Source organism: Drosophila navojoa, chromosome 5 (genome assembly GCF_054131105.1).
Source record: "Drosophila navojoa isolate 15081-1374.11 chromosome 5, UAZ_NAV_1.0, whole genome shotgun sequence".
Taxonomy (NCBI): Eukaryota; Metazoa; Arthropoda; class Insecta; order Diptera; family Drosophilidae; genus Drosophila; species Drosophila navojoa.
This window is the reverse complement of record NC_142893.1, coordinates 11,877,768-11,903,796: the sequence shown is the minus strand read 5'-3', so window position 1 is coordinate 11,903,796 and position 26,029 is coordinate 11,877,768. Positions and strand designations below refer to the sequence as shown.

Genomic DNA, 26,029 nt, shown 5'->3' with positions numbered 1-26,029 from the left:
AATCTTAAAAAAAAAGATTCTAAATTTATTATATTGTGAAGAAAAGAGCTGCTTGATCTCGAGTCAAAAACTTTATTAATTAAATTATTATTTTTACCATCATTATAAGTTATCACTTCAAATGATTACTATAAAAATTATTAGTACATCGTATTATTACTATAACTATCATTAGAATTGATATTTGCTTAAATATTATCGTGAGTTTCTAACGATTAAAATAAATGCTTATAGAACGTATTATCGTTTAGTATTATTACTAGAATTATCTGTAATATTAAGTATGGCATTAGCATTATAAATAATATTTAGTCTATTTCTTTCCCATATTCAGAGTACTAGTCATTCTCATTCTAATTACAATTCTCCCTCTCATTATTATTATTATTATTAAAATTTTACCCGCAATCTCTTTTGGCTGCCTCATTTATCCGACTTAGTCATTCGACAACTCATTTGCTCATCGACTAGGCGTCACATATGTTACTCGAAGTCCACAAAATATAATTTATTTAAATTTGTCAAGTCTAACTGCTAAGCTATTTCTTAATATGGCAGCGCATTTATTTATATATTGTTGACATCATCAATGTCAACAATTCAAACACATAACACATGTACATAGTCAAAGTAAAGCACCAACAGCTTCCCAAGAATTTAGTATAGATAAGAGAAAAAGAGACAAATTTGGAGCGTATATATAAGCATATATAATGTATATTCAATTGAACTGCGCTGACTAATTTGCCAGCTGGGGCAACAGCAGTAAATGGGGAAACAAAACGCAATAAATATTACTAATGTCAATCCTAAGTAATGCCATCTATTCCAAATTAAATTTTTCTGCTTGCCTAGTTTCCAGTTATGCTCAATTCTGTTTATTTTATGTGAGTCCAAAAGAGGTTAATGTATATGCTGAACTGTGTGCAAGAGGTATTAGATAAGAGAGAATATATAAATATATGACTGATTTTAGAGAGATCTATAATTAAACTCTATCTTTATGGGATGTAAAACTTATTGCTTGGTGACTATGATATCAGACAGAGTTTATTGTCCATCAATGATTAGTAGATTTTCCGAAATCGATTGTAATCGATATCAAATTAGAAGTAGCCATATATGCAGATCAGAAACTTGAAGTAAGACGTAGCTCTATATACATGGTTTATTTGCCATCAACCATAACTTTTTTAGTTCCCCAATATTGACTAATATAGATATCAAATTTGAGCTATACCAGAAATGCTTTTTCACTCAGGGTAATTGCTAGTCATGTACTTCCCATTAAAGCACTCTTGCCTTGCCTAGCTTTGTAGTTACATATAGATATTGTTAATGATGTTCCTTACCCCGGTGTTCGTTCGTGCGCAACAACTCAATCTGCCAATATGATAATTTGCTTCTGGCTTGCAGTGAAGTAACGCCCACTTTTCGCCCAGGCCGATTCGCACATCCTTTGGCAGTGTTTTATAATGTGCCGTTACATTAATGTTAGATTGAAGCAACCCCCACCACGCGGAACAACCCCCGGCACGAGGGTGTCTCTGGCCCTGCAACAGATTCTACCAATCAGTTAACATTTGTCGAGAGCTTGAGATCAGGACTCAGATTCAGATTAAAGTTCAGCCAAGCTGCGGCCAAATGCGCAAGCGAATCAAGAGCAACAATAAGAAAGGAAAATAAATAAATATTGTAGACAATAAAACCGAATCGCATCGATGAAACAATACGCAACGCAACGTATACAAAAGACGCCCCAGGCGCTTGCCACCAGCCGCTGCCACAGCCGCTGCCGCTGCCTCTGGCGCTGCCTCAGCCTCAGCCAGTTATGAGACTTCCCATATTTTTGAATTCAAATTCAAAAACTCCCAAATTCGGCTAATGGCCGCGTAATCAAAAACTTGATCATTAATATTATTTTTGCTCTGCTGCTGTCGCACTGTATCTGTATGCTATGCTATGTATCTGTATCTGTGTATGCGTATCTATATATATATATGTATATGTATTATGATTATTGCTTTGGCTATCCCTCTGCCATAGCCAGAGTTCCCCCTTTTCGGTTTTGTTATGATTTTTATTTTATTTTTTTTTTTTTTTTCCTTTTGGTACGTCGCATTTGACGTTACGTATGCCATATCTCAGGGTAAACATCTAGAGACCGGCCTCGACTACGACTGGCGCGCTGCCACCCTGCATTCGCCACTAAAAAGTATCTTTGTGCGTTTTTCTAAAATGTAAATACATTTGCCTAACTTTAGGCAAAGGCCTCTCTCTGTTGCCGCTGCCACACAAAAGGGAAAATTCAAATACGCGACGCTTTCAACAGCACAGCTCGGGATTTGAATTTCAAATCTGTACAGTTGCCGTTAATCTAGATAGCGGATAGCGCACATATTTGACTTGACACACTCTATGACGCCTTTTCATAACTATGGTCCCCCGTCATCGACTCTACCTCAGCCCATCTCGCCAACCTGCCCAACGCTCAGTCCCAAAGTCCACAAGCTCTTTCGGTTTCCTACCCCTGACTTTTGCTAAACAATGCAAAACTCTGTGCAGCTTTGTAAGCGAATCGAGTTTTAGTTTCTGAGACGATTTAATTTGCTTAAATATACGAGGGTCATTCATAACATGAAGTTGGATAGCTCTGGTTGCAATACTGCTGAGAAATCAAGAGATAAAGATTGCATATATCGATTAAACTATATATATAATAGGAAGTGAATGAGCATAAATCATATTTTCTTATACTCTTCATATAATAATTGTTTTATGTATAAATCATATATGCCATCCTATAGTTAGGAGACCTGATATATCTCTGATAAAAATCTAGCATTTTATTGGCCATGTTTATTCAAAGTTTTATTGGGTTTTTATATAAAATATATGGAGTTCCTGCTTTTACATAATATAAAGCTAAGACCTAGTTAAATATATGATTTCAAATGTAGAGTAGCTGCTCTTCAGTCTACATAACTATTTCTATTTCCACTGTAAGAGTATCCATATTTGAGAATAGATGAAAAATACTTTTTAAAAATCCAACCTATAATACTTCCTTAACAAATTTTCAAAATAATAGTAATTTCTGTATATACATCTACATGCACTGTACGCAATTCCAGCAAAAGATTTCATTCAAGAATCACGAATCAAAAGTTTTCCATGCAACCCTCGACTGGTGCGCCTCACTTGAGACTTGAGCACTTGCCCGGGGGGTTGCATTATTAGTTGATAAACTTTTCAACAAATCTGACAACGAGGGTGGCTGCACGCATTCGAACCGTACTAAAAATCTAAAGCAGAGCCACCTGTACTGTGTACCATAGTACCAAGGCTCTGCTGAAATTCGATCCGTTAACGAGACAGGAATCTGACACTCGAGTAATCCGCCGAGGACAAAAGATGAATTCTCAGCAGTTTTGCATAGGAATAGAGTAGGATGCAGCTGCTAAAAGAAAAACTGCGACTGAGACTGAGACAGAGTCTTGCCAAAAACTGAAGAAAAATCAGCTCCTAAAACATAGATACAGACACGCACACACACACACACACATACACGCACACACACACACACACAGCTACAGCTGCAGCTACAAAAGGCATTTAGTTATTTCTTCAACTTTTGTTGTTTTCATTTGTTTACGCTGCGCGTTTAGCCTAAGCAGCAGCCGGAGGCAGATGAAGCCAGCCGGAGACGAAGCATTTGGCATTCGGTATTCGGTATTCTGTATTTGGTATTTGGCATTAGTGGAATCTAGTATACAACATTTGGTTCCGTTTGGTTCCATTTCTATAGGGTTCTTGGGCATTAGCCGCTGTTATTATGTGCGCCCCTTTTCAAAAGAGGAAACCATTAAAAAAAGGATAACGTGTTCTCAACCTTTTGTCTATTCTAAAGGTATGTATAACTCTGTGTGTGTATGTGTGTGTGTGTTTGCACAAGACGCAAAAATTTTTATGGGCAACTTGATGACGTCGCAGCTGAAATTTCAGGTAGTCAAAGATTCAGCATTTTGCGTGCTGCCATGAAATAAAGTTTTTGCTTTTGTTTTCTCTTTCTCTATTTGTCTCTCTCTCTCTCTCTCTCTCTCTCTCACTCTGTTCCTTTTCGTTTTATTTGATTTGGCGTTTTTCTCGATTTATGGCATTTGCTGAAAATTTCCCTGGATTCTTGATTGCCAATGCCATTTGATATGGCTTTGTCTCTGCTTCTATTTCTGCTTCTATTTCATTTTCGAAATTCGTATCTCAGTGTGAATCGCCACAACGGAAGTCTCTGCCTAATGCAACATTCTGTTGAGTGACAGTTCGAAAGTATCTAAAAGCAACAATCTTCAAGATTTCGATTTTAATGTTACCTCGACACATTTGACAGTTAGGGTGGAAAGGTGGAGATCATTTTAGTTGAGAAGATAATAATTCCGAAGGCATTGAATTTCAATGGAATCGATGCACCTCAATGCTTAAATTGTGGGAACAGAATTTAGTTGGAAAATATTTAATGCAATAAAAAATACTTAATTAGTATTTAGTATTTAAGTTAAATTTAAGATATCATCCCCTACTATGTTTAGTGCAACGAAATGTTTTGGAAAACACAAACAAATCTTAAACTATAACAAAAAATAAATACCTCAATCATATAACTAAAAATATTCCTATTACTGATAATTTAAGAAAACAAAATATTCTTTTTAATAATAAAAATGATTTTATAAAACTGCAATAATAAAAATAAAAAAGTTCTCTCTTTTAGCTTAAAGGAAATATTATTATTATTTTCTTTGATATTATTATTATTTTTATTTTTTTATTATATTTTTTTTCATTATCATTTCCATCCAAATTCCAACAACATTTCCTTGTCGCAATTCTGTCGCTCAACATGTGTCACCAATGCAGCCGCAGCCGGCGTGGCCAACTGTTGATGTCTTGGCTTTGTTGTTGTTATGCTTATCAGTGACAGCAACAACCACAGCAGCAGCAGCAGCAGCACCAGTCTGGACAGCAGCATCGGCAATGTTGTTGTGACATGCCGTATAACACCTAAATAGCCACAGTGAACGGTCTGTTCGAATGCCCGTTACCGTTTAGCCTCATAAGCCGCTCCATTATGTTGCATATTTAGTGGCATTTAGCTTACATTTGCACGTGTTGTTATTGTTGTTGTTGTCGGTCCTGACCTATGACAGCAACGACTGCTACAGTCCTGACGAGCCGACCGAGCCGTGCACATGTTGCCAAATGTGTAATGCGTGCGTGTGTGTGTCCCTGCCTGCCTGCATGTGTCAATGTGTGTGTGCGTGTGTGTACACATAGTAAACCGAATGCCAAAACAAAGTGAACAGCAAGAGAGCAACAATAACAACAACAAACAAACTGTCGGCTGCTCTGTCCTGTGCTCGGGCTGCCTCTGCCTCTGCCTTTGGTTCTGCCTCGGCCTCTGCCTCTGCCCGGTTGCCTTGCTTGCGTTCTCTTTTCACTTTCTCACCTTGGCTGGCAGCCGCATGTGTTGTTGGGCGCGCTCTTTGGCTCTGCTGCGGCCTCTGCTCGCAGTCGCTGCGTCTGCCGCTGTTCGTTGCGGCTGTTGTCCTTTTGCAAGCCACGACGCGTGTCGATGTGTGTGTGTGTGTGTCGGTGTGTGCGTTGCGTTGCGTGTGTGCCCTTCAACAGGTGTCGGTCGTGTCTGATGCGGCACATGTGGCATGTGTCGGTGTCGTTGTTTTGACTGCGTGTCCTTGCCTCTCCTTCATTCATGCATTCCATTCAACTACAGCGCTGCCACACAGACACGATAAAAACTCAATAAGAGCTTTTATTTATGCAACACCATCGCACGGTTGACGGTGTGAGTGGGAATGTGTGAGTGCGACAGAGAGAGAGAGGGATAGCGAGACAGCTATGTACATAAAATATAGATAGAACGAGAGCCTCATTTGACTTTCGGGTAGTGTACTAATAAAAGCATTTATTCGTCTCATACAAATTACGCGAAATTCGTTTGTGACGACAGCACTTCAAGTTAATTTCATAAAAGCCAATGGAAAAGCACCAAAGAAGGCAACAACAACAAGAATTAAAATCAAAATGGGCGCAAGAATAATGGAAAAAGTAACTGCTCAACAAGTCAGACAACTCTGTGCACACAAACACACACACACACACACCCATGTACATGAATACCGACAGACAAACATACATACATATGTATGTATGCATGTAGATACATTTACATATTGAGTAACTTTGGAGTGCGGCGAAAGAATCGGAGAAGTGAAGCGAGAGAGCAAAGACAAATTGTTTTCAAACGTCGTAATCAAGAAATGATTTCTTAAAATATTCGTCTACTTTTTGAATTCGGATTATTACAACAACTACAACAACTGAAGCAACAACAATGACGACAGTTGCTGGCATTTTACAAATACATGCACAGTTAACAGAAAGTAACGCAAAAGGGATGCAAAATACCCGCTGCTAGAGATGGCAGCACAAGGCGATATTCGAGCTCGGGCATGAACGTTCATTATCGTGACTCAGTTTGGCAATTTGCAATCAAATATATTCTATATTAATATATGTTAATCGTGGGCTAGTAAAATTTAATATGGGAAATGTTAGTTAGTTAAATAATAATTAGTTATAATTGCAACATACATACATACATATATTACAATTATTAATTAGTATTGCATCACGCTGTCATCTCTAAGACATTACTTTGCTTTAGTTCGTTTGATGAAATCACAGACTATGAAAAGGAGTTGAACTGATTCTATTTATTTCAGTCTGTGAATGTGTCTGTGTGTTTGTATGTGTGTGTTTTGTAAGACTTTTTGTCTGCTCAACAAATTCACAGCCTTCGGAGGCACAAAGTACAGTTGTTGCAGCCAACCACAATAGATACTTGAACCAAATTGAGGCGTCGCATTGTGTTTAGATAACTCAACTCTAATGGAAATTAATAGAAGAAGAAAAAATAAAAAAGCGACAAGCATATATACATACATAAATCTATGTATATCTATGCATGTATGCATGTATAAATTTATGATTTGATTACAGCCGCTCAAGTGTCGCCCCGTTCGCATCTCTCAGAGACATTTGCTAATGGTTTTTGATTATTTGACGAAAGGGCAGCTGCTGGTGCCTGAGGAGGATCGCTTCGGATCGGATTGATTGGTGTTATATGCCACTCAGCTCAGTTGCCCTGCTGCTGCTGCTGCTGCTTGTTGCCGCGTCCCGCTGCTATTGCTCAAAAAATACTTAAAGCGCACTTGAAGCGGCAACAAATTGTCACAATTCAATGACTCTTTCAATGTGCTCCATTTTATGCGCGTATTAATACTTTTTGCCTTGCCACGCCCCGCTTCCTCACCGTTCCATGTCGTCACCCGTCACCCTGCACCCTTCGCCCTTCCATGTCGCGCATCTGGGGCAGCGCGTTCAATTTCAGCAATCACAAAAAATACGTTGGAAAAAAAAAATAATATAAAAAACTCGCATTTAATTGGACTTCGATAAACCAAAATGCAATCAATGAATACGATACGATACGAATTGTATTTAGAAGATTTTCCTTTCAAAACTTGCTTCACCCATTTCTTAGCCAATCATATGCCATCAATTTTCATTTAGCCTCAGCTCACAAAATAGTATATCTTAGACCTCACATTTCAAACAATCAGCGCTTAAATAATGGGTAATTTGAGAAGATTGGGGTGCGCTCAATATTATTTTTATGTGTGTGTGTGTGTATATATAGAAAAATATATAATATGATAGAGGGTTTTAAATATTATATATAATATTATATATTATTATTACATACGAATCATATACATATTAATAAGGGCACTACGTTTCTAGAAATTTAAGGATTGCAGACAGCTTTAATATTTGAGAATTTTTTATTAAAATTATTTAAATTGTGAGGGGTTCATTCAATAGCTTTTATGTTTAACTATGCATTTCTTCACTTTATATAAGGGTATTTTTGTGTTTTTGGTAACGAGTTTAAGTAGTTATGCCCGCACATAAATGTATGCAGATCTATATCTTTAAGAGGTTTGTGAATTTCAATGGGTTCACTGTATAAATATTTATATATAATATATGTATCATCATGTATTTTTATTTATTTATATATTTTATTATGGATTATTTATTATAATTAAGGTTTTATTTATATTGTTAATATTTCATTAATACATATTATACTTAATAAGCTATTAATTATGTCATTAATTATGTCATGATCTATAGTTTTTTTTTGGCCACCTCAGTACTTGTTATCAGATATTCAACATCTCCAAGAGATTTAATTTCTCACACTTAAGACATATTAGAGACAGCGCTTAAAGCAATTAAGATCCATGGCAAGCGATAAAACCTGCCCATTTTCGCTAATCAAGTAATTGGACGTAAATGAGATCTATGGCAAGTTTATGTAAATGCAAAGTAAACAAAATGATTAGCTAGATTTATGTTACAGGGGGACAGAGGAGGGCTGCAGCGGAGGCCAACATTTATCGCTGACAATAAACAATAGCCTTAAAGGACAATTCAAATGGCAAAGTAGGGGGCAAGGCAACCCCTTAGCCCCAGCAGCTACACGAAAAGTGAGGGGCAAAGTGGAGCCAAAGAGCAGCGCATTGGCGAATGGTTTTTGTTTAACAAATATATGTAAGTATATCTACTTATATACAGACACAGACATACATACATCTAAATATGAGAAAAGTAACAACAAATACACTAAACAAATTATCAAAGTGGGGTGGAGCTTAGCTATGTGTGAATGTGTCTGTGTGTGTGTGTGTGTGTGTTTACTTATAAATATGAATGTGTGTAGATGTGTGCGTGTGTGTATATGTGCTAACTGGTTTTTAAAGTAAACAACGCTTAAATTAGCGAATAAAAATGTATTATTAATGCGAAAACATGTTTATAAGACCATACATACACACACACACACAAACACACACGCACACATACAGCTACACTCGCAGAATCAGAACAGAACGAGCTAAAGAAGAGACGCGTTGCGCGAGAGAATGAGAAAAAAAGCTCGTTTAATTGTTGTTGTTGCTGCTGCTGTTGTTGTTTTTTTTTTTTTTTTTAAATAAATAAGAACAAAACGCGCAGCCGATATATATGGCGTCGTCTATAAGTTAAGGCGGGGCTAAGCGGCCAAACTGAAAGTCGTATAAGAAAACACAAAAAGAAACTGAAGCAGAAACACACACATGCACACACACACACACACACACACGCATACTAATAAAAGTCGCATTTGCTTATCTTAAATGAAATTAATAAATTAGAATTGAGAATTGAAATTTCAATTGCGGCAAACGATAAATGTGGATTATGTGAATGGGTTACATGTGTGTGTGCACAGTTTAGTATGCACATGTGTGTGTGTGTGCCGATAAAGTTTTATATATTTTTATACACATGCATATTTAATGGCTCTATAATCACGTAGCTAAAGGCGGCTGCGCAAAAAATAAAATAAATATATTTATAATTTATATTTCTATACATACAACACACATAAAATGTATATATACCCTCTATGGATCGTATGTATATTAGGCGCAACTCAAAGCTGTGACTGCTCCAAAAAAAATTTGAAAAAATAAAATAAATATATTAAAAAAAAAACAACACACAAAAACAAGTTTTGGGAGAGCTAAATTTTAATTTCATGTGACGCACATAAGATTTGCCTATACGCAGGCACGTAGAGCCGCACAAGACAAAAAAAAAAAGTATCTTACAGATACCAAAGCCCAAAGCCTCTAACAGCCCAGCTGCACTTTCTGCTATATTGTATTGTTCTATCAAAATATGATATTAAAAGCGCTTACCCTTGAAACATGTTCATGGGTTTACCTAAGGATTCGTTAGGGCATTGTTTCAGGCCACAAGTAGGATCTTTTTAAGCTGATATCAAATATGATATGATAGTATATGAAATGTTATCGGTTGGTATCTCCATTGCTCACGCTATCTCTCTCTTCCTTTTTGGATCATTCAATTTTTCTATCTTGCTCCCCTCTATATGTCTCTTTTTCTCAATCTTTTCTCTGTATCTCTCTCTCTCTCTCTCTCTCTCTCTCTCTCTCTCTCTCTCTCTCTCTCTCTCTGTCTACTTCACCTTGTTAATTGATTTTTTTCTTCCTTTTTCTCGCACTCTCTTCTGGCCGATTCCTTCTATCCTCAGCTGAAAGCTTTCACACCTCCACACCCGTATCCACATGAATTTCTCAGCTATTTGCATGCCCATTAGTCCAGCTGGGTAACCTGAACTTGTAGGTACTTGTACACACCAAATACCTGAATGCCGGCCACAACTTGCGCATACTTAACGCACTCGAGTGACAATAATTGAATTCATTATGGGCAAAAAACGATTGTGACAATAGCGAACCAGTTGGATAGTTGGTTATTAGCTGATATGCTGGCTAGAGGATTAACAATGGCGGGTTAATTAACCTGATGGTTACGTTGGCCTTGGAGCACCAGCAGCCGACAATGGATAGCTAGTAAATGTGTGTGTGTGAGAGAGAGAGAGGGAGACAGAGAGATAGAGAGACATGCTTATGTGGTTTTAAGTATTATTCGGTATAGTCTAAGTTCTGCTACCATTTTTATTTTGGATACGTGTGAGTTTTTTCATATGAGCTTAGCCCCTAGTACTCGTATCTCCCCCTCTAGTGCTAACGCACTCTAAACTCTGATTTTGTAGTGGGGCCATAAAATGTGTTGTTATATTGACATGATCTTCGCGTATGTTGTTGCCGCTTCGAACGCGTCTTGCAAAAATCTTTATCAACCGGGGGTCAACAAACCCCCTCGATGAGCACCGTCGTGTGCCCGGTTGCTCTTGCTGTTGCTGGCCTGCCTGCTTCCCGGCCTACCTTTGGTTTATCAGATAATGTGACCAAATACAACCGCGACAGCGACTACGTTGATGACATTGTCGTCTCTGACTCAAGACCCCATAAAACATGACGCCAACTTAACGGTATTATTGCCATTATGATGCCAGTTGAACATTTTGATTTGAAAAACTTTAGATGAGCGAATAGAGATTTGAAAATTTGTTTGGGATTTTAGTTTTTATAGATAAACAATTTTAGAGCATAGAATATTTGCTTATTGGATTTAAATCATTTCCCAATTATATTTACTTTCTATAGATTTTACATATCATTTATTCATGAAAATATATTTACTATTTACTTTCATAGTCGAATACTTTAGTTAAATCTTATACTTTACTTATACTTACTTCTAATATTTTAGATTTCTTAAACTACCACATAGCATACTTTTAAGAGTGTTTATCTTTGCTCATTAAAATTATTGAAATACTAGGTAGCTCGATAAAAATCAGTTAGTATTAAAATAATAATTAAGGCAATGTCTAAAAAAAATGTATGCTTGTTGTATAGTTCTAAGCTTAAACTAGTGTAATAAATTCCATTATATTCCAAAAACATATAGTACATATGTTTTCGTAACACCAAAAGCACTCACCATGTAAACAATGTGGGGGCTAGAATAAATATGCCCAACAATTAAATTGCGTTTGCTGCACGTTAATTTGCAATATATAAAAAATGTTGCATCGACTCGATGCATTTAAGACTCAAGCAAAATAATAGTAAAAGAATATTTCCATGAGTGGAGCGCGTCACAGATAACAAACGGAACGCCAGAAACACAACAGAACTGAACAACTCGAAATAGAGCAATAAAAATAAACAAACACGTGCGAAATGCGCTCACGGAAGAGCCCACGAGGTTGGCTAAGGCTGGCTGGCTGTCTGACTGGGAGGAAGGCAGGCAGGCCGACCGGGAATATGCACTATGGTGAGACGTACTAAATGAAAATTGCGCGCTAGGACAACCTAACCAGAGGCGGTCAAAACTGCACTGAATGCGCCAGCACTGGCCCCGACTCCCGAACTCCGAGTAACACATAGAAGGCGGAGACGGAGACGTTGACGTAGACGTAGACACAGAGACAGAGAACGAACCAGAGATTCTGATACGCCGAGTGCTAAAGAGAAAGAGAGGGAGAGAGAGAGAGAGAGAGAGAGCGTGCAAGCTGTCCGGAATCGGAATCATCGGAGCAACGGGCGATTCGCATACATAAATAATAAATATTCACTTACATATCTAAAACAAAATGGAAAAAAAAACACACAAAAACAAAATTAAAATAAAAACATATACATACATACATATGCATGTATTTGTATATAACTGTAAAAAACATAAAGCGAAGCAACCGAAAACTTGGCTAAACAAAGTGCATAAACAAAAGTTGAGCTGTGGCTTTTGCTTTGCTCTTCTCTGTATTTATTTTAACTCTTCTTTGGCGTTGTTCTTCGTCTTGTTGTTGTTATTGTTGTGCTTTGCATTTGAAGAAAATTTGCTGACAATTGCAATAGAATTTTTGTTTTTATTTTCGTTTGTTCTGTGCTTTATTTAGTTCCCTCTTTTCACGCTTAACTGTTGCAACGCCAGCCAAAGGCAACGAAACAGGAGGAGGAGAAGAGACGCAAGAGACAGTGGCTGAAGCTGAGCCAGAAGCAGAAGCAGAGGCAAAACCAGAGGCAAAGGCAAGCAGGCAGAGACGCTGCAGCTGAAGGCGGCATGTGGGTCTTATTTCAATTTACAACCAAGTGACGAAGTATCACAATTCAATGTTTAAAGTTTTTATCACGTTGTGGACGGACGCCAGCGCCACACACATACGAACAAATAAGAGCACCGCAAATCGGTGTAAGCTGAACTTGCAAATACCCTGTGTAGGGTTATATACATAAATATGTATGAATATGTATAAAGTTAAATGCAAATACAATATATACATTATTATTATCGTTTACACACAACACAATTTTTAACCTCTGTTTGTTGTTTATCTTGAATACATTTAAATCTAATAAACAAATCGTCAAAAATAAATGTTAAACGTCAATTTCCAAAGTTAATTATATTTAAAATAATGGCCCATATATTATTGCACTAAGGCAATGCCTTTATTTTATATCATAGGGTATTACGAGCAAATGGAGCGTCTAGCGGTTTGGGTGCTTGCATTGAGGCATATGCAAAAAACGTCGCATATGCATCTGTGTGTGTATGTGTAAACTTCTGTGAACGGGACTGGGCTGACACAGTATGGTTAATATGGCGCGACAGTCCCTCGCCGGGTCGTTCGCTTAGTCAGCCCGCTCCGGCACTAACTATTTAGTAAGCAACTGAAATAGTAGCACCCGTGTTAGTATCAGTTCATGAAATGACAAAAAAAAAAAAACAAAACAGCGCACACCATATTAGCACACACACACACACATGCATACAAGCAGCGTATGTATGTATGTATGTAAGTAGAATGACTTGGATACATAGGTTGCATTTGAACACAAGTATAACTATGAGTGTGCGAGAGTAAGTATGTGTGTGTGTGTGACTCTGAGAATGGGCATGCAAGAATCACAGAACAACGTCAGCGTAAACTGATTACCCCCCCTTCGATCTATGGAGCACGTACACAACGTTCGCTTGCGATTGGCTATTTTTGTTGTTGTCGATTTTTTGTTTTCGGTTGTCGTCTATGGGAACCTTCGGCACGGGAGTTTGGTTTACAACGTTACACTTCGAAACGAGTCATTTGACGGGTAGTAGCTGCCAAACTAAAGGGTGATGCATGCCCAGCTCATCTAATTTATGTAATGCAGTATATAGGAAGTCATAGTTGAGCTTTGAATTACAATTGCACAAAAGTAAAATGACTTCTTTGATGACTTTGATTACATAGTTTTTTTTTTTTGTTTTTTTTTTTTTTGCAGTATTTTTTAGTCAATCATGTCAATGATCGATCACTCATGGAAAATGGCAACACTAACAAACGAACAGCACAGAGGGACGCAATGCGAGCGCTTAAGATTAACTTGCACTTTCTGGCAACTCTGAGTCCCTCATACACCCACTTCCAGCTGCAACTATAAATTGTTGTCTAGAGCACAACAAGCATATTTACACATATGCATATAACATCATACAAATGCAGACGCAACGCATACACACACACACATCTACAGAAACATAAAAAAAAATCAAAATGCAAAATAAAAACAACACACAACATGCAGTACATATGTATGTATGCATACATACATACACGACTATAAATTTTTGCACGAAAATGAACACGTGCTGCTCCAATAAGGAATGGTAGCGCGCGAGAGGTTGCCTGCAGGCACAGCCGGCTGCCAGAGTGTGGATCGCGGGACAGCGGCAGAGCGGGGTGGGCAAGGCAAGTGTGCGTTATGCTTGCATACCAAGCGCAACAATAACAAATGGCAACGTGAGAGCTGTTTTGTGGCTGACTCATGCTTCGCAATGCAATTGCCAATGTACTGCCGCTCTTTTGGCCTAAGAGCGAGTGGGTTGTAAAGAAAGAGACAGGTTAACCAATAAGAGCGAGTAGTAGACCAATTCTGTTCCAATAAGCAGCAGTTGGAGGTCGGGATGCCAACTGCGGCTGCAATGCGGGCTATTTGGTCTGAAACTTTAGTAGCCTCTGCTAACTTTGAGCACAAACTTTTGATACGAGTACCTGCCACTAACTAAGCACAATTCTATACACGCACATTAGGCAAAAAGTTGGCACACGAAACCACCACGCATAGAAATTGAACTATGAAAATCCAAAAACTTTGCAGACAGAAATTTCTAGGAAACTGCACTCGAATAAAACAAACGCTCACACTTACCGCACCGCTTGCCATTTAGTTGTAGTACGTTGATGTTTGGAGTTGTTATTAAAGTTGTACTGATCACAAACCACTCTAAGTTCTCACGAAACGTTACAAATTTTGCACACACCGAATTACACACTAAAAATATTACAATAACAATCATCCATAGCCAAAAGTTTCAAAACAGCTGTAAATTTGGGCGCGCAATAGCACAGGGCTGTTATCACAAACAGCTGGCACGACCAATTTATCGATAGTGCGTGAAGAGAAACGTTTATTGTTTAAACATCGTTGACATTCTTCTCCTCTGTGACGGGGGTTTTACTTGGGATTTATTCTTTATGTTGGCTGACAGCAATTTGAACCAACGAAAGCGGCTAACATAGCGCTCGAATGACTTGCTTATAAAATATAATTTAAGTCGGCGCTTGCTGCGCATCTTCGCATTGTCCTTGTCTCTAACTGTTCTGCGATTGAAAATCATGTCCAGGGCAAAGGAACAATGCAGATAATAAAGGCCAACAGCGAACCAAGCCAAACTGGCATTGCTTTTGCAGCAGACGTAAAAGGCATACTTTTCCTGCTCATGTTCGCTAAGAAAAGACATCAGCTGATTATGTTCAATCAAATACATGTTCACGTAGACGGTTATCATATTCAACGTGCCCATGGTTCCGCTCATCAAGGCCTCGAACCGGTGCGCGACTCGTTCGTAGAATAGAGATCCTACCAATCCTGCAACGCCCAAAAGGACGCCACTAGCATAAGTCGCGCACAATATAAAAACGTTGGGAATCCCATGCTCCAAATAACAGAATAGGTGCCTGTAGCAGCAAGCCGAGCTTAGAATGATTTCCAATATCTTGAACAGCGTCCACACAGGCTTCTTGGAGCGATTATGCATTATTTTTCAGATTTATATTTTTATCTTTATATACATATGTATATATAGAGACATATAGTATATATTTTCATATAGTACACAGTTGACTGTAGATAAGGAGCTTATACCTTACCTACTCTGATTACCTACTGTACTAAAATAAGCTTAAAACTAGTTAAATTATTAAATTTATAAATATTTACTTGCGCCAGTATTGCGTTATCCGATGAATCTGCTCGACCAGGGCGGGCATCACAGCTGTTATGGATATGTCCAGCAGACTCTGCAAGTGCTGGACCGCCTCCTCGTCGGAGAGACCCAACTGCAGATTCTCCTCCACTTTCTTGACCGCCTTGTCCGGTTCCAGGGCAATATCGGGCACTGTGGCATCCACCATGAGCGAGAACAGATTGAGCATCACATTGGCATGCCGGCGCAAATGCAAATACGCCGTATAGCACTGCTTGCGAAATTCGTGATAGAAATCCGAGCTGACACCGCCCATGGCCTCGACCATTTCTTTGCTCAGCTTCATGGGCGGCGGCATGGGCTTCGGATCACGTCCAAGAATGTAGCCAAAATCGATGTGGAACAGCTTGCCATTGCTGGTTAGCAGCAGATTGTCCAAATGTCGATCGCCTACACCCAGCAAATATGTGATGACGCAGTAGCCCGCACAGCTCTTAATGTATGTGTCCATGACCTCGGAGGAGATGCCAAAGGGTCCGCTGTCGCAGGGATTGTGGCGTTTGAAGAAGTTAAGTATGTTGCCCTCACGGGCGAGCACCTCGGCCACGGTGCACGAGTCGATGTACTGAAGGAAGCCATGCTTGGAGCTGGTTGCCAGCACTTTATACGGTGTCAGTTTGAGATCAAGATTCTCTCGCCGCAACAGCTTGTCCATCAACGTAATCATTTGCAGTATGAGCTGATCCTGACGCAGGTCATCGCCATGCTTAAAAATGGCCACATACTCGTGCTTAGCAATGGATGTAACAAACGTGAGTCTGTAACCAGCAGATGATTATGATCAGCATTCAGCAGCTAAATATATGAGCTGAATCCACTTACTTGGCTGGCATCAAGGCGCTCTTAAATAGCGATGTGCGCGTTGGTATTATTTTGGTTATATAGATCTCTGGGTCTAGGGGGAATGGGATTGGCTCAAAGTTGGTAAAGTTCACCTTGAACATGACCTGGTCGGCGAGTAGCTTCTGGAACTTTTCCGTTTTCTTGTTGCGATTCCCTGGCTCCTTGGCCACCAGCTTCACCAACTTGACCAGCTCGTCGATAAAGCACTGCTGCTTGCGCAGATTGTGGGAAATGCCGCGCAAATGGAAGTTACCTATATGCGAGACATGGAGAGGAGGTATTAAGGAGGGCTTCATGTTGACAGGAAATCTACGCACCGTTATCCAGCACCTTGAGGAATATGTTATAGACCATGGCATACATGTCGTGCGCACGCTGATCCTGTTTACGCACCGATTCGACATCCTCCACCTCGATGGACAGATACCAGTACAAGTAGTTGGCCAGCGTGGCATTCTTGCAGGCGCGCTGTATTAGGAATGTGCACAGATTAACGGGCACGCCCTGACCCAGAAGCGTTGTATTTGAATTGGATTGGGAGGCCATTGAGGCGGCGCTCACTTCGCCGCCCTCGGCGCGGTCCATCCGAAGTGCCGGTGTGCTGGCCCTGATCGCCTGTACGCTGGCACTGCTCGCCATCGTCGATTTTTCGGCCTTGAGTGCTGTGAGCGCAGCACGCTGATTGGCGGGTATTACCGAAGCATGCAGAGCGCTGCTCGCTGCGCTCAGGTCGGAGATGCTGCTTTGGTCGAGCAGAGAGTCGCTCTCGTCCAGCAGTGAGCAGCCCGCATCACGCTCTGGCTCTGGTATGATGAGCTTGTGCAGCTGTATTACGTTGCGTGGATCCTCATATTTGAGCGCCTGCACTAGCTGCAGCAAATAGAGCAAGAGATCCTCGTCGGGTGCCTGCGCCAGCCGACTGATCGCATATTTGCGCACCTCCGGGTGTGTAAACGTTGGACTGAGCAGCTCCAGCGCATCCTCCACATCCATGGGCGCCCAATTGGCTAACATCCAAAGAGCCTGAGTCACCTCATCGTTCATTTTCCAATTGATGCACTTCAGAAACTTTGTGAGCGCCTTTTTGTGCGTGGACAAATAGAAACGGAATTTCCACACCAAGTCCTGCTCCTCGCTGTTCAGCACATACGTCGGTGGATAGCAAACTATTTTATGCAATTGATCACGAATGCTGGAGGTAGAATGTTATTGGATTTGGAAAGCTCAGTAGAATTTCAATAATACATACATTGTTGTCGGCTTGGCATCCCGATCTGAAATACCAGAGCGCTCCGAACGTGCCAGACGATGATGTTTGCGCTCAACTAGATTTTCCTGCAATAAGAAACTTTGAGTAAAATGCTAGAAATAGCTTTTTTTTACTTACCATTTGAATCTCCGAGTCCGGGACCAGAACTAACTTTGGTTTAGCTGGCAATTTATATTTGCTATCCACTTCTGGTTCAAAGTAGACAACTGAATACTACAAAATATGAAAACACATTATCGTATATTCTTATAGAAGGCAAATAATAGCCCTTACGGTGTACATATCATCCACAATAATTGTGGGGAACTCGATCATGAGGAACATGTAGTCGGACATTCGTTTCTCACGCTCGTTAATCACTTCAATTTCACGGAATGTCAAGCGATCCAGCCAGTCGACCTTCTGCACCTGGCCGTTGCGGTGCTTTTTGGCCAATTTGCCAAGCCGTTGCATCTGCGATTTGGAGGATTCCTTGCCTTTGCCAGGGGTTTTGCTCGGAAAGTTGCCGTCACCCTCAACGCCCAACCAAACACGCAGATCGTACATGCCCTGACGGAACATGCCGTCCTTGCCAAACATGGAGATAGCAGTACCGCCAATCACCGTTGTCTGGCCAGCACCGGAGCAGTCGAGTATGGTCAGAACCAGCATGGCGCCCCGTGGCAAATCCGAGAATAGCAATGGCAATGTCACCCACTCATTCCAGCTCCAGCGTTTGCTAAAGGCCTTGTATGAATTGTGCACAGGCAGGCAATAGGGACGTCCGTCATTGTAAACCTGTAGTCGCACTTGGAACGAGGGATATTCCTCCGAATAGAGCCCCGAGAAACGTAGTATGGGATCATCGAGCAGTTTTTCGTAATCAGGCTGGCGTTTCTTGCCTTCGAGCGTGCCACTGTGAGAGAACATATATTATTTAACATCATTGGGCATGGAGTGATTGATTACTAACACTTTAATTTGGACACGTTCGTGTAGTGAGGAACTGTGTATATAGCGAAAATGATCATCAGGCTGATCCATTGCGACTATTTTTATTTTTCATCCACAAGCAGCTGCTTGATGACGAACCTATCAGCAATCAGCTGATTGAAATTCAAACATATCGATAAATTTCTTTTGTTGTGTTTATCGAAATGATAAGTTAACAGAAGCACGCATTCTTAACAGAAGAAGAAGCAAAGCAGGCGCGAACACATTGGAACTGACTAGGAAAGATTAAGATGGCCACAAATGCAATAATAGAGCTGGCGTCGGATCGCGTAGATTGGACTGCATTGGCCGATAACCAAGAGCAACTCCCACGCATTTATACGCCCGGCGAGGTGCTGATGCCAGAGGCAGGCTTTATGCGCGGCCATGGCACCTTCGTGGAAGACGAAAACATAAAAGCCTCAGTGGCAGGCGTGATTGAGAAGGTGAACAAGTTGATATCGGTGCGACCGCTTAAGAGTCGTTATGTGGGCGAGATCGGCGATGTGGTAGTTGCACGTGTATTGGAAGTGGGTCAAAAACGTTGGCGAGTTGACACAAATTCACGCTTGGACTCATTGCTGCTACTTTCTTCAGTAAATCTACCAGGTGGCGAGCTAAGGCGGAGGTCGGCAGAGGATGAACAGATGATGAGACGTTATCTGGACGAAGGAGATTTGATATCTGCCGAAGTGCAGGTCAGTAAGGCGAAAGTAAATTATGCTTATACTTGACTTATTGAGCATTTTGCAGAATGTCTTTGAGGAGGGCACATTGTCGCTATACACCCGCAGTTTAAAATATGGCAAACTATCCCAGGGCATACTGGTCAAGGTTTTCCCAGCGCTTGTCAAACGGCGAAAGATGCATTTTCATAATCTGCCATGTGGAGCGTCCGTCATTCTAGGCAACAATGGCTACATCTGGATATCGCCCACAAAGACCGACGAACAGGTCGGCGGCGAGGGTGGCTTCGCTCAGAACTTGACGGAGGTGGTGCCACGAAACGAACGCGAGGTTATAGCACGCCTACGCAACTGCATCCTGGCACTGGCCAAGTGTAAACTGATGTTATACGATACAAGCATTCAATACGCTTACGACGAGTCGCTGAAATACGAATCCCGTGAGCTACTTCAGCAGCATGTAATCTTCGATATTGGCGAGCAGACGCAGGCTCGGCTCCGAGATGTCGATCTTATGGAATGATGCAAGGGCCACAATAAAATATACATATTCGACTTTTTGTATTATTATTGCTAAGATATATTGCTGTCAGTCTAGCTAACAGAGAAGTCCTTGGAGTTCGTATAGGTTGTCTGTTCTTCTACACGATATATATAAGTATATCGATTGATTCAGCTGTAGTTATTTTGCAACCTCGTACCTCGTAGACCTAAATTATCAAACTACCTGACTTGGCATAGGGCTACCTAAACAATAGAAACCCGTCTGAATTTACTTTAAATAAATATCCGACTTAGTCATCTAAAACACGCAGTAATTTTATATCTTTTTATTTAATAAGTGAATAAAAATTGTTTATCTCACTTTTATATTAATCAATTATTAATTATAATGCAAATAATTGGCTACGTTTGTTACAAACTCTTGTCAACAAGTCTTTAATCGATAATCTGATGTTACCCAAAACATTTCCTTTTCAGAACTGCATTACACCACGAATATGTGGTCAAAACAAAAACGATTTGTTTACTATGAATATTTAGTGAATTTGCCCTGCATCTAAGTAGCAACGCTTTGTTTAGCCCTCTGGCAACGCCAAGAAAAATGGCCTCTTTGCGTCAAGGGTGGCAGCTCTGTTCGAGGTTCGTGTATTGATGCAAGGCATTGTGTTTCTAATTTTGATTCCTATTTTTTCTTCATTTACAACAAAATAATTATAATCAACTACCTTGCGCGTGATTTAATTGCTACGTCAAGATAAAGACTATACAAATTTCGAAATGGCTGACATTGGCGTTGTGCGCGAAACTGAATTACGCAAAAAGGAAATATGCCGCTTCTGTCTGGTGCAACAAAGCAAACTTGCCTCAATTTACGTTGAAAACACACGCGTAAAGTCGACCGCGTCGCTGCCGCTGCAAATAATGGCTATAACATCTATAGAGGTAAGTCGCGATTTGGTTCTAGGTTAGACTAAGCCATCATCTCTATTGGCCTGAAGATGAATAATCAAAGAACTTAGCTAAGATGTTTGTCATCGCTGGTTGGTTTCTAAATAGCTGCGTTGGCGTCTTCGCTAACAAATTTGGCGGGCTTTTACAGTCAACAATATTCCGCTACAGCCAGGACAGCCGTGTTAGAAATGTGTTTAATTGTGAGAGACCGATAATAGGATAAACAAATCACTCAAGAATATTATTTACCATTTTACCAATATGGCGACAACTGTACAAAAATTCACATACACAAATGCAGCTTGGCGCAATGCTGCCAGATCGCTAGACAGCTGAAGGGAACATTTAAAAATACAATTTAATTATTATACTTCAGTTTTCGTCTTTCATTCATGTTTATTTATGTTTGCATATCAAATATATATACGATTCTTGGTTTGCTTATCTATTCATATGTGTCTTGTTGCTTAATCTATAAATATAATTCTGAAAATAATGGAAGATGGCATGGTTCTACCCAATAATTGCAACTTAATTTTAATTGGAATTTGTTGTGTAAGTCAGTCAGCGGCGGTTGTTAGCCTGCCTGGCTGTAAGGGGGTTTGTCATTAAAGCGCAAAATGCGCGTCAACATTGACGTCACACATGGAATTTGCTTCTGACGATCCATCAACGGATTCGATGGCACGTTCGATTCGTAATCGACGGCCACACGTTGGCTAACGAAAGTCAGCAATGTGAGCATATTGTATTCCTTTCCATTTTCATTGAGCTCCTTTATGAGCGACTGAATGTACCATGAGCCGTTATCAGTGTTGCGCCACGAAAAGTATCCTGCAGCATAAAAGATTTGGCTATAGCCGGGTAACAATCTAATAATAATAATGATAGAGATTACCTGGGATTGTTGAATATGAGAATAAAAAGTCGGCATGTGTAGGTATTTTGTAGCTCGTCGAGGAATCGCCATCCGTTTCCGTTTCCTTTACCATCGTCGAGCCCGGATCAAGTTTATCACCCTGACAGGCCTGTATGAAGAATAACTTTGGTTTACCAGCTAGCGTGGGGCAATTGTTAGCGGTAAAATAGGTCCAGATGCTGTCCAGCCTGTATTGAACATCTTTGGCATAGAGGTGACCGTGCTCGCCATGGGACATCACCGCAATCACTATGCAATCATTGTCAGTGTGATCCTTGGCAGCAGTCTTGCTTACAACATCCAGAATCTCGCTCAGGATGCAATCCTTGTGTACAGTCACCTCGAAACCTAGACGTTCCAGGGCTTTAGATAGCTGTTCGCTGTCCACATTGGTGCCTCGACGCGTTGACAGATAGGGTATAGTAAAATTTTCGTGATTGAAGATGAGGGCCTGTCCCCGGTGCTTATGATTCATATTATATTCCTTAGCGTATCGGTCGGTAGTCATTCGAGCGACATATTTATTTATTGGGCTGATTCAACCAAAAGATAAAACAAATTCGTATTATCAGTAATTGGCTCATTATTATACATATAGAGCTCTGATAGCCAACTAACAAATCTCACAGTAAAGTGCAGGAAATGGAGTGACTATTATCAATGCATACACAAAGACACATGTTTAACTTGCAGAACACTCTACAGAATATAATTTATATAACTCGATTGAAGTCGATTGCTTATCAAAGCTTTGAGAACTCGTTTTTGTTAAAGAAATTTTACATATATATGTATATGTACATATATCTCAACACGATCATTACACCCTCTTCATCTTATACGGCGCATGGTATATACATATGTACATACATACATGCATATGTATGCACATAAAAAAAGAAACACACTTACGGTGCGACGGCATTGGCTTCACCACCGCTTCGCTTAGAATTTGCGCTCGCTTCTCCTTTTGCGTCGATGGTATCAGCATTGTTGTTTATTTTCCCGCTGTCAAGGTCGTGAGAGCCAAAGGATCTAATTTTCCATTCGTCCGTCATTTTACTTGTGTTTGGTCTTCTCCTATTATCTCGTTCTTTCTTCTCTATCCCTGTACTCGCGCTTGTGTGCGTTTCTCCTTGTTGTATTGCTTTTGTTCTGCTTATTCAATTGTTGCGCCCTTTCCACTAGCCAAGTATTTTATATATGTATATGTATGTGTTTGCTTGCACTGATATATGCTTAGTTTTATTTTTTTGCACTGTAAACAGCTGATTTATTACGCTTGCCACGTGACCAACAGTTATAATTTGTATTTGATTAAGAATAACATAAATATCCTTTTATGGTTAACCGCGTTTAATCAATCAATTAATGAATGCGGCGTAGAGCGAACTCTGCACTCACGAAAACAAATCGTGCGAGTGCACTTGTAGTTGTGCAGCGCTTGCCGCCAACTGCATAAGGCGTTGCCACCTTTGCCGTTGGCATGGTCAGAGCGCATGCGCGGTGCTGCCACTTGAATATGTTTTACCATTCACATGTAAACGCGTTTGTTTATTTATTGTTTTTAATTAAACAGGTCCAGAGCAATGATGGAATGCCCAGCTATATCTGTTTGGACTGTCGTCTGCTTTTCGAGCACTGCTACCGCTTCAAGCAGATGTGTAAAAATGCGGACACTCTACTGCGACAATATCCGCTAACAGGCAAATGGCCTGAACCACTGGAGAAGCCCCGTGCCCCATTGATAGCCAATCAAATGGGTGCAGCTAAGAAGGACTCTGCAGAAATGCAACCCAAAAAGCTGCTCAACTCCATGGCCAAGTCAAATAATGTCCAGATTGAAAGCGTGCAGGTATTGGAAACCAGCAGCCTCACCAAGAAGCTGCTCAACTCGGGTGCGGTGAGCTCTGCTGAGCCACCGATTCCTCCAAGAGCGTCTCCGGCGAAACGCTCACAGGCGAAGTCATATGAAGTGAAAGTAGAGAACAACCAGGAGCTTTCCATGGACGATGTGCACAATCTACTTGCCGATATGGCTGACGAACTAGATCTGGGCGACGTAGCGCCTGCTTCTGCAACGCCTTCGGCTAAGAAGCCAAAGGTGCTCAACAAATCATCGATGCGACTACTTAACAAAGGTGCCACCACACCATCAGAGCCTCGCCTGGCCACGCCACAAATAAAGCACTACGAGGATGGCAACGTGGCGCTTGTTACGGAAATACTCGATACGGATGCGATCGAATCAAATGATCCGGCTGCAGATCCGATAAAGAATGCAGCGCCCGTAGCGACAAACGTCTTTCCATGTCCCCACTGCGATCGTTCGTTTCCATTGATGCAGCTGCTTGACATACATGTTGTCAATCATTCTCGCACACGCAGCTTCCAGTGCCCCGAGTGTGACAAGAGCTTCTTCTCCAAATACGATCTGCAGAAGCACAACTTTATACACACAGGCGAGCGCCCATACAAGTGCAGCGTCTGTGAGAAGGCCTTCACTCGTCGTGCTCTGCTGCATCGGCACGAGCGCACCCACACCGAGGTGCCCAAGTTTATATGTGTTTACTGCGAGAAGCCGTTCATCTCACGCAAAGAGATGGAGAAGCATGCAGAGCGCCACACCAAGAAGAGGCCGTTCCAGTGTGGAGTGTGCCAGAAGGCGTTCGCTTTTAAGCAGGGCCTGGAACGACACGAAGTGAGTGCAAATTGAGAGCAGTCTTTATATGTGTGTGTGATTCATCTTTATGTTTTTCTTCAGGTCATTCATAGCACTAATCTGCCGTTCCCGTGTCAGTACTGCAGTCGGAGTTTTGTGACCGCTGGTAAGCTGGCGCGTCATCTGGTTGCGCATGCCGGCAAGCGTGTTTATCCATGCAAGTATTGCAACAAGTCGTACCTGCTCTCGCACCACCTGTCGCGGCATCTGCGCATGCACAAACAGGCCGTGGTGGCATCATTTACGTGCAGCATTTGCAAGGATTCGCATCCCACTTACGACAGTCTCGTGGACCACTCGGTCATCCATGCCAGCATCTCGTTGGTCTGCCCGCTGTGCCAGGCTAGCATTGCTGACTTCGATAGCCTGGAGCCGCACATGCAGGCGCACAAGAAGAGCGAACGTCATGCCTGCGAGTTTTGCGATTTAATATTCATGACCTCAGGTCAGTTGCAGAAACACATCGAGGACGATCATGTGGTGGACATGGTGCCTTATCAGAATGAAAGCGAATACGAGCAGGGAGGCAGCAAAGCAGATGCCGAGGAGGAGTCCGAATTAATGGCAGAGCTATTAGGCGAAGAGTCGCAGACAGCTTCAAACGAATCAGTGACGCCACCGCAGTCAAAAATACGTAAACTCAATCCGAGTTCCAAGTCAGCGGATACCGAAAAATCCAAACAAGAGTCACCGTCAAAGAGCATCAAAGATGAGCCGTCTTCGCCAGAGGTACTGAAAAGATCTCGCACATCAAAGTCACCCGCAGCTGCCTCCGTTTCGCCTGAAAACAAACGTCAAACGCGCCGGCAAGAGACCAAAGAGAAGAATGTGAAACCAAGTGACTCGGGCAAAAGATTGACTAAGAAAGTTTCCGCAAGTCCGGAAAAACCAGGCTCCAAGCAAAGAAACGCAAAAGGCACAAGCTCAAAGCAGCAGAGCTCCAAGTAGATTCGACCCGGATTTTATTCTGGGACAGCAACGTTTATAAACCAAGACTTGGTTTAAGCATAAGAAATGTTCTTTACATTTGGCAAATGTATAAAAGGATCAATCACGAGTCATTTTCAATTTTTTAAAAACAAAAGTTACACATTTTTATGAATTTACATCTAGTTTCGTTTGTGTCCAACTCGGATTCTAATAATTGAAATGTGAAGAGAAGTGGATGAAAATTGTATACAAGGAACGTAGTAACAAATAAATATTTATCTAAAAAAAAATTAGCATGA

General features: G+C 40.9%; 6 protein-coding genes across 7 annotated transcripts in view; 2 read left to right on the top strand and 4 right to left on the bottom strand.

Annotated features, from left to right (window-relative positions):
* apt (apontic) overlaps positions 1 to 14,970 on the bottom strand; it is a 44,554-nt gene extending 29,584 nt beyond the window's left edge. Inside the window, exon 1 of one of the 2 annotated variants that reach the window (XM_018105226.3) lies at positions 14,817 to 14,970. In XM_018105226.3, coding sequence (XP_017960715.1) covers positions 14,817 to 14,831 — 15 coding nt within the window. In that variant the 5' untranslated portion in view covers positions 14,832 to 14,970. Of the gene's footprint in view, positions 1 to 11,562; positions 11,966 to 14,816 lie in introns of those variants that run through there. The other variant, XM_089262181.1, reaches the window with a different exon arrangement.
* LOC108654140 (uncharacterized) lies at positions 14,842 to 15,705 on the bottom strand. Its single transcript, XM_018105234.3, has one exon. The coding sequence runs from the start codon at positions 15,703 to 15,705 to the stop codon at positions 15,076 to 15,078; it is 630 nt and encodes a 209-aa protein (XP_017960723.1). The 3' UTR covers positions 14,842 to 15,075.
* On the bottom strand, positions 15,705 to 19,150 carry Pi3K59F (phosphatidylinositol 3-kinase 59F). The gene is made up of 7 exons (XM_018105222.3): positions 18,999 to 19,150; positions 18,320 to 18,941; positions 18,164 to 18,259; positions 18,026 to 18,111; positions 17,094 to 17,968; positions 16,756 to 17,029; positions 15,705 to 16,691 (listed from the first exon to the last, which is right to left on the bottom strand). The coding sequence occupies exons 1-7, from the start codon at positions 19,067 to 19,069 to the stop codon at positions 15,884 to 15,886; spliced, it is 2,832 nt and encodes a 943-aa protein (XP_017960711.1). The 5' UTR covers positions 19,070 to 19,150; the 3' UTR covers positions 15,705 to 15,883.
* A 36-nt stretch (positions 19,151 to 19,186) lies between these two features.
* Positions 19,187 to 20,259, top strand: Rrp4 (exosome complex component Rrp4). Its single transcript, XM_018105238.3, has 2 exons — positions 19,187 to 19,716; positions 19,772 to 20,259. Exons 1-2 carry the CDS (start codon positions 19,270 to 19,272, stop codon positions 20,225 to 20,227), a joined length of 903 nt encoding a protein of 300 aa, XP_017960727.1. The 5' UTR covers positions 19,187 to 19,269; the 3' UTR covers positions 20,228 to 20,259.
* A 546-nt stretch (positions 20,260 to 20,805) lies between these two features.
* Positions 20,806 to 26,020, top strand: pita (zinc finger protein pita). Its single transcript, XM_089260907.1, has 3 exons — positions 20,806 to 21,150; positions 23,658 to 24,779; positions 24,843 to 26,020. Exons 1-3 carry the CDS (start codon positions 20,986 to 20,988, stop codon positions 25,746 to 25,748), a joined length of 2,193 nt encoding a protein of 730 aa, XP_089117033.1. The 5' UTR covers positions 20,806 to 20,985; the 3' UTR covers positions 25,749 to 26,020.
* Positions 21,531 to 23,544, bottom strand: Dcp-1 (Death caspase-1). The gene is made up of 3 exons (XM_018105233.3): positions 22,991 to 23,544; positions 22,058 to 22,611; positions 21,531 to 21,993 (listed from the first exon to the last, which is right to left on the bottom strand). The coding sequence occupies exons 1-3, from the start codon at positions 23,134 to 23,136 to the stop codon at positions 21,737 to 21,739; spliced, it is 957 nt and encodes a 318-aa protein (XP_017960722.1). The 5' UTR covers positions 23,137 to 23,544; the 3' UTR covers positions 21,531 to 21,736.
* Positions 26,021 to 26,029: the final 9 nt, after the last annotated feature.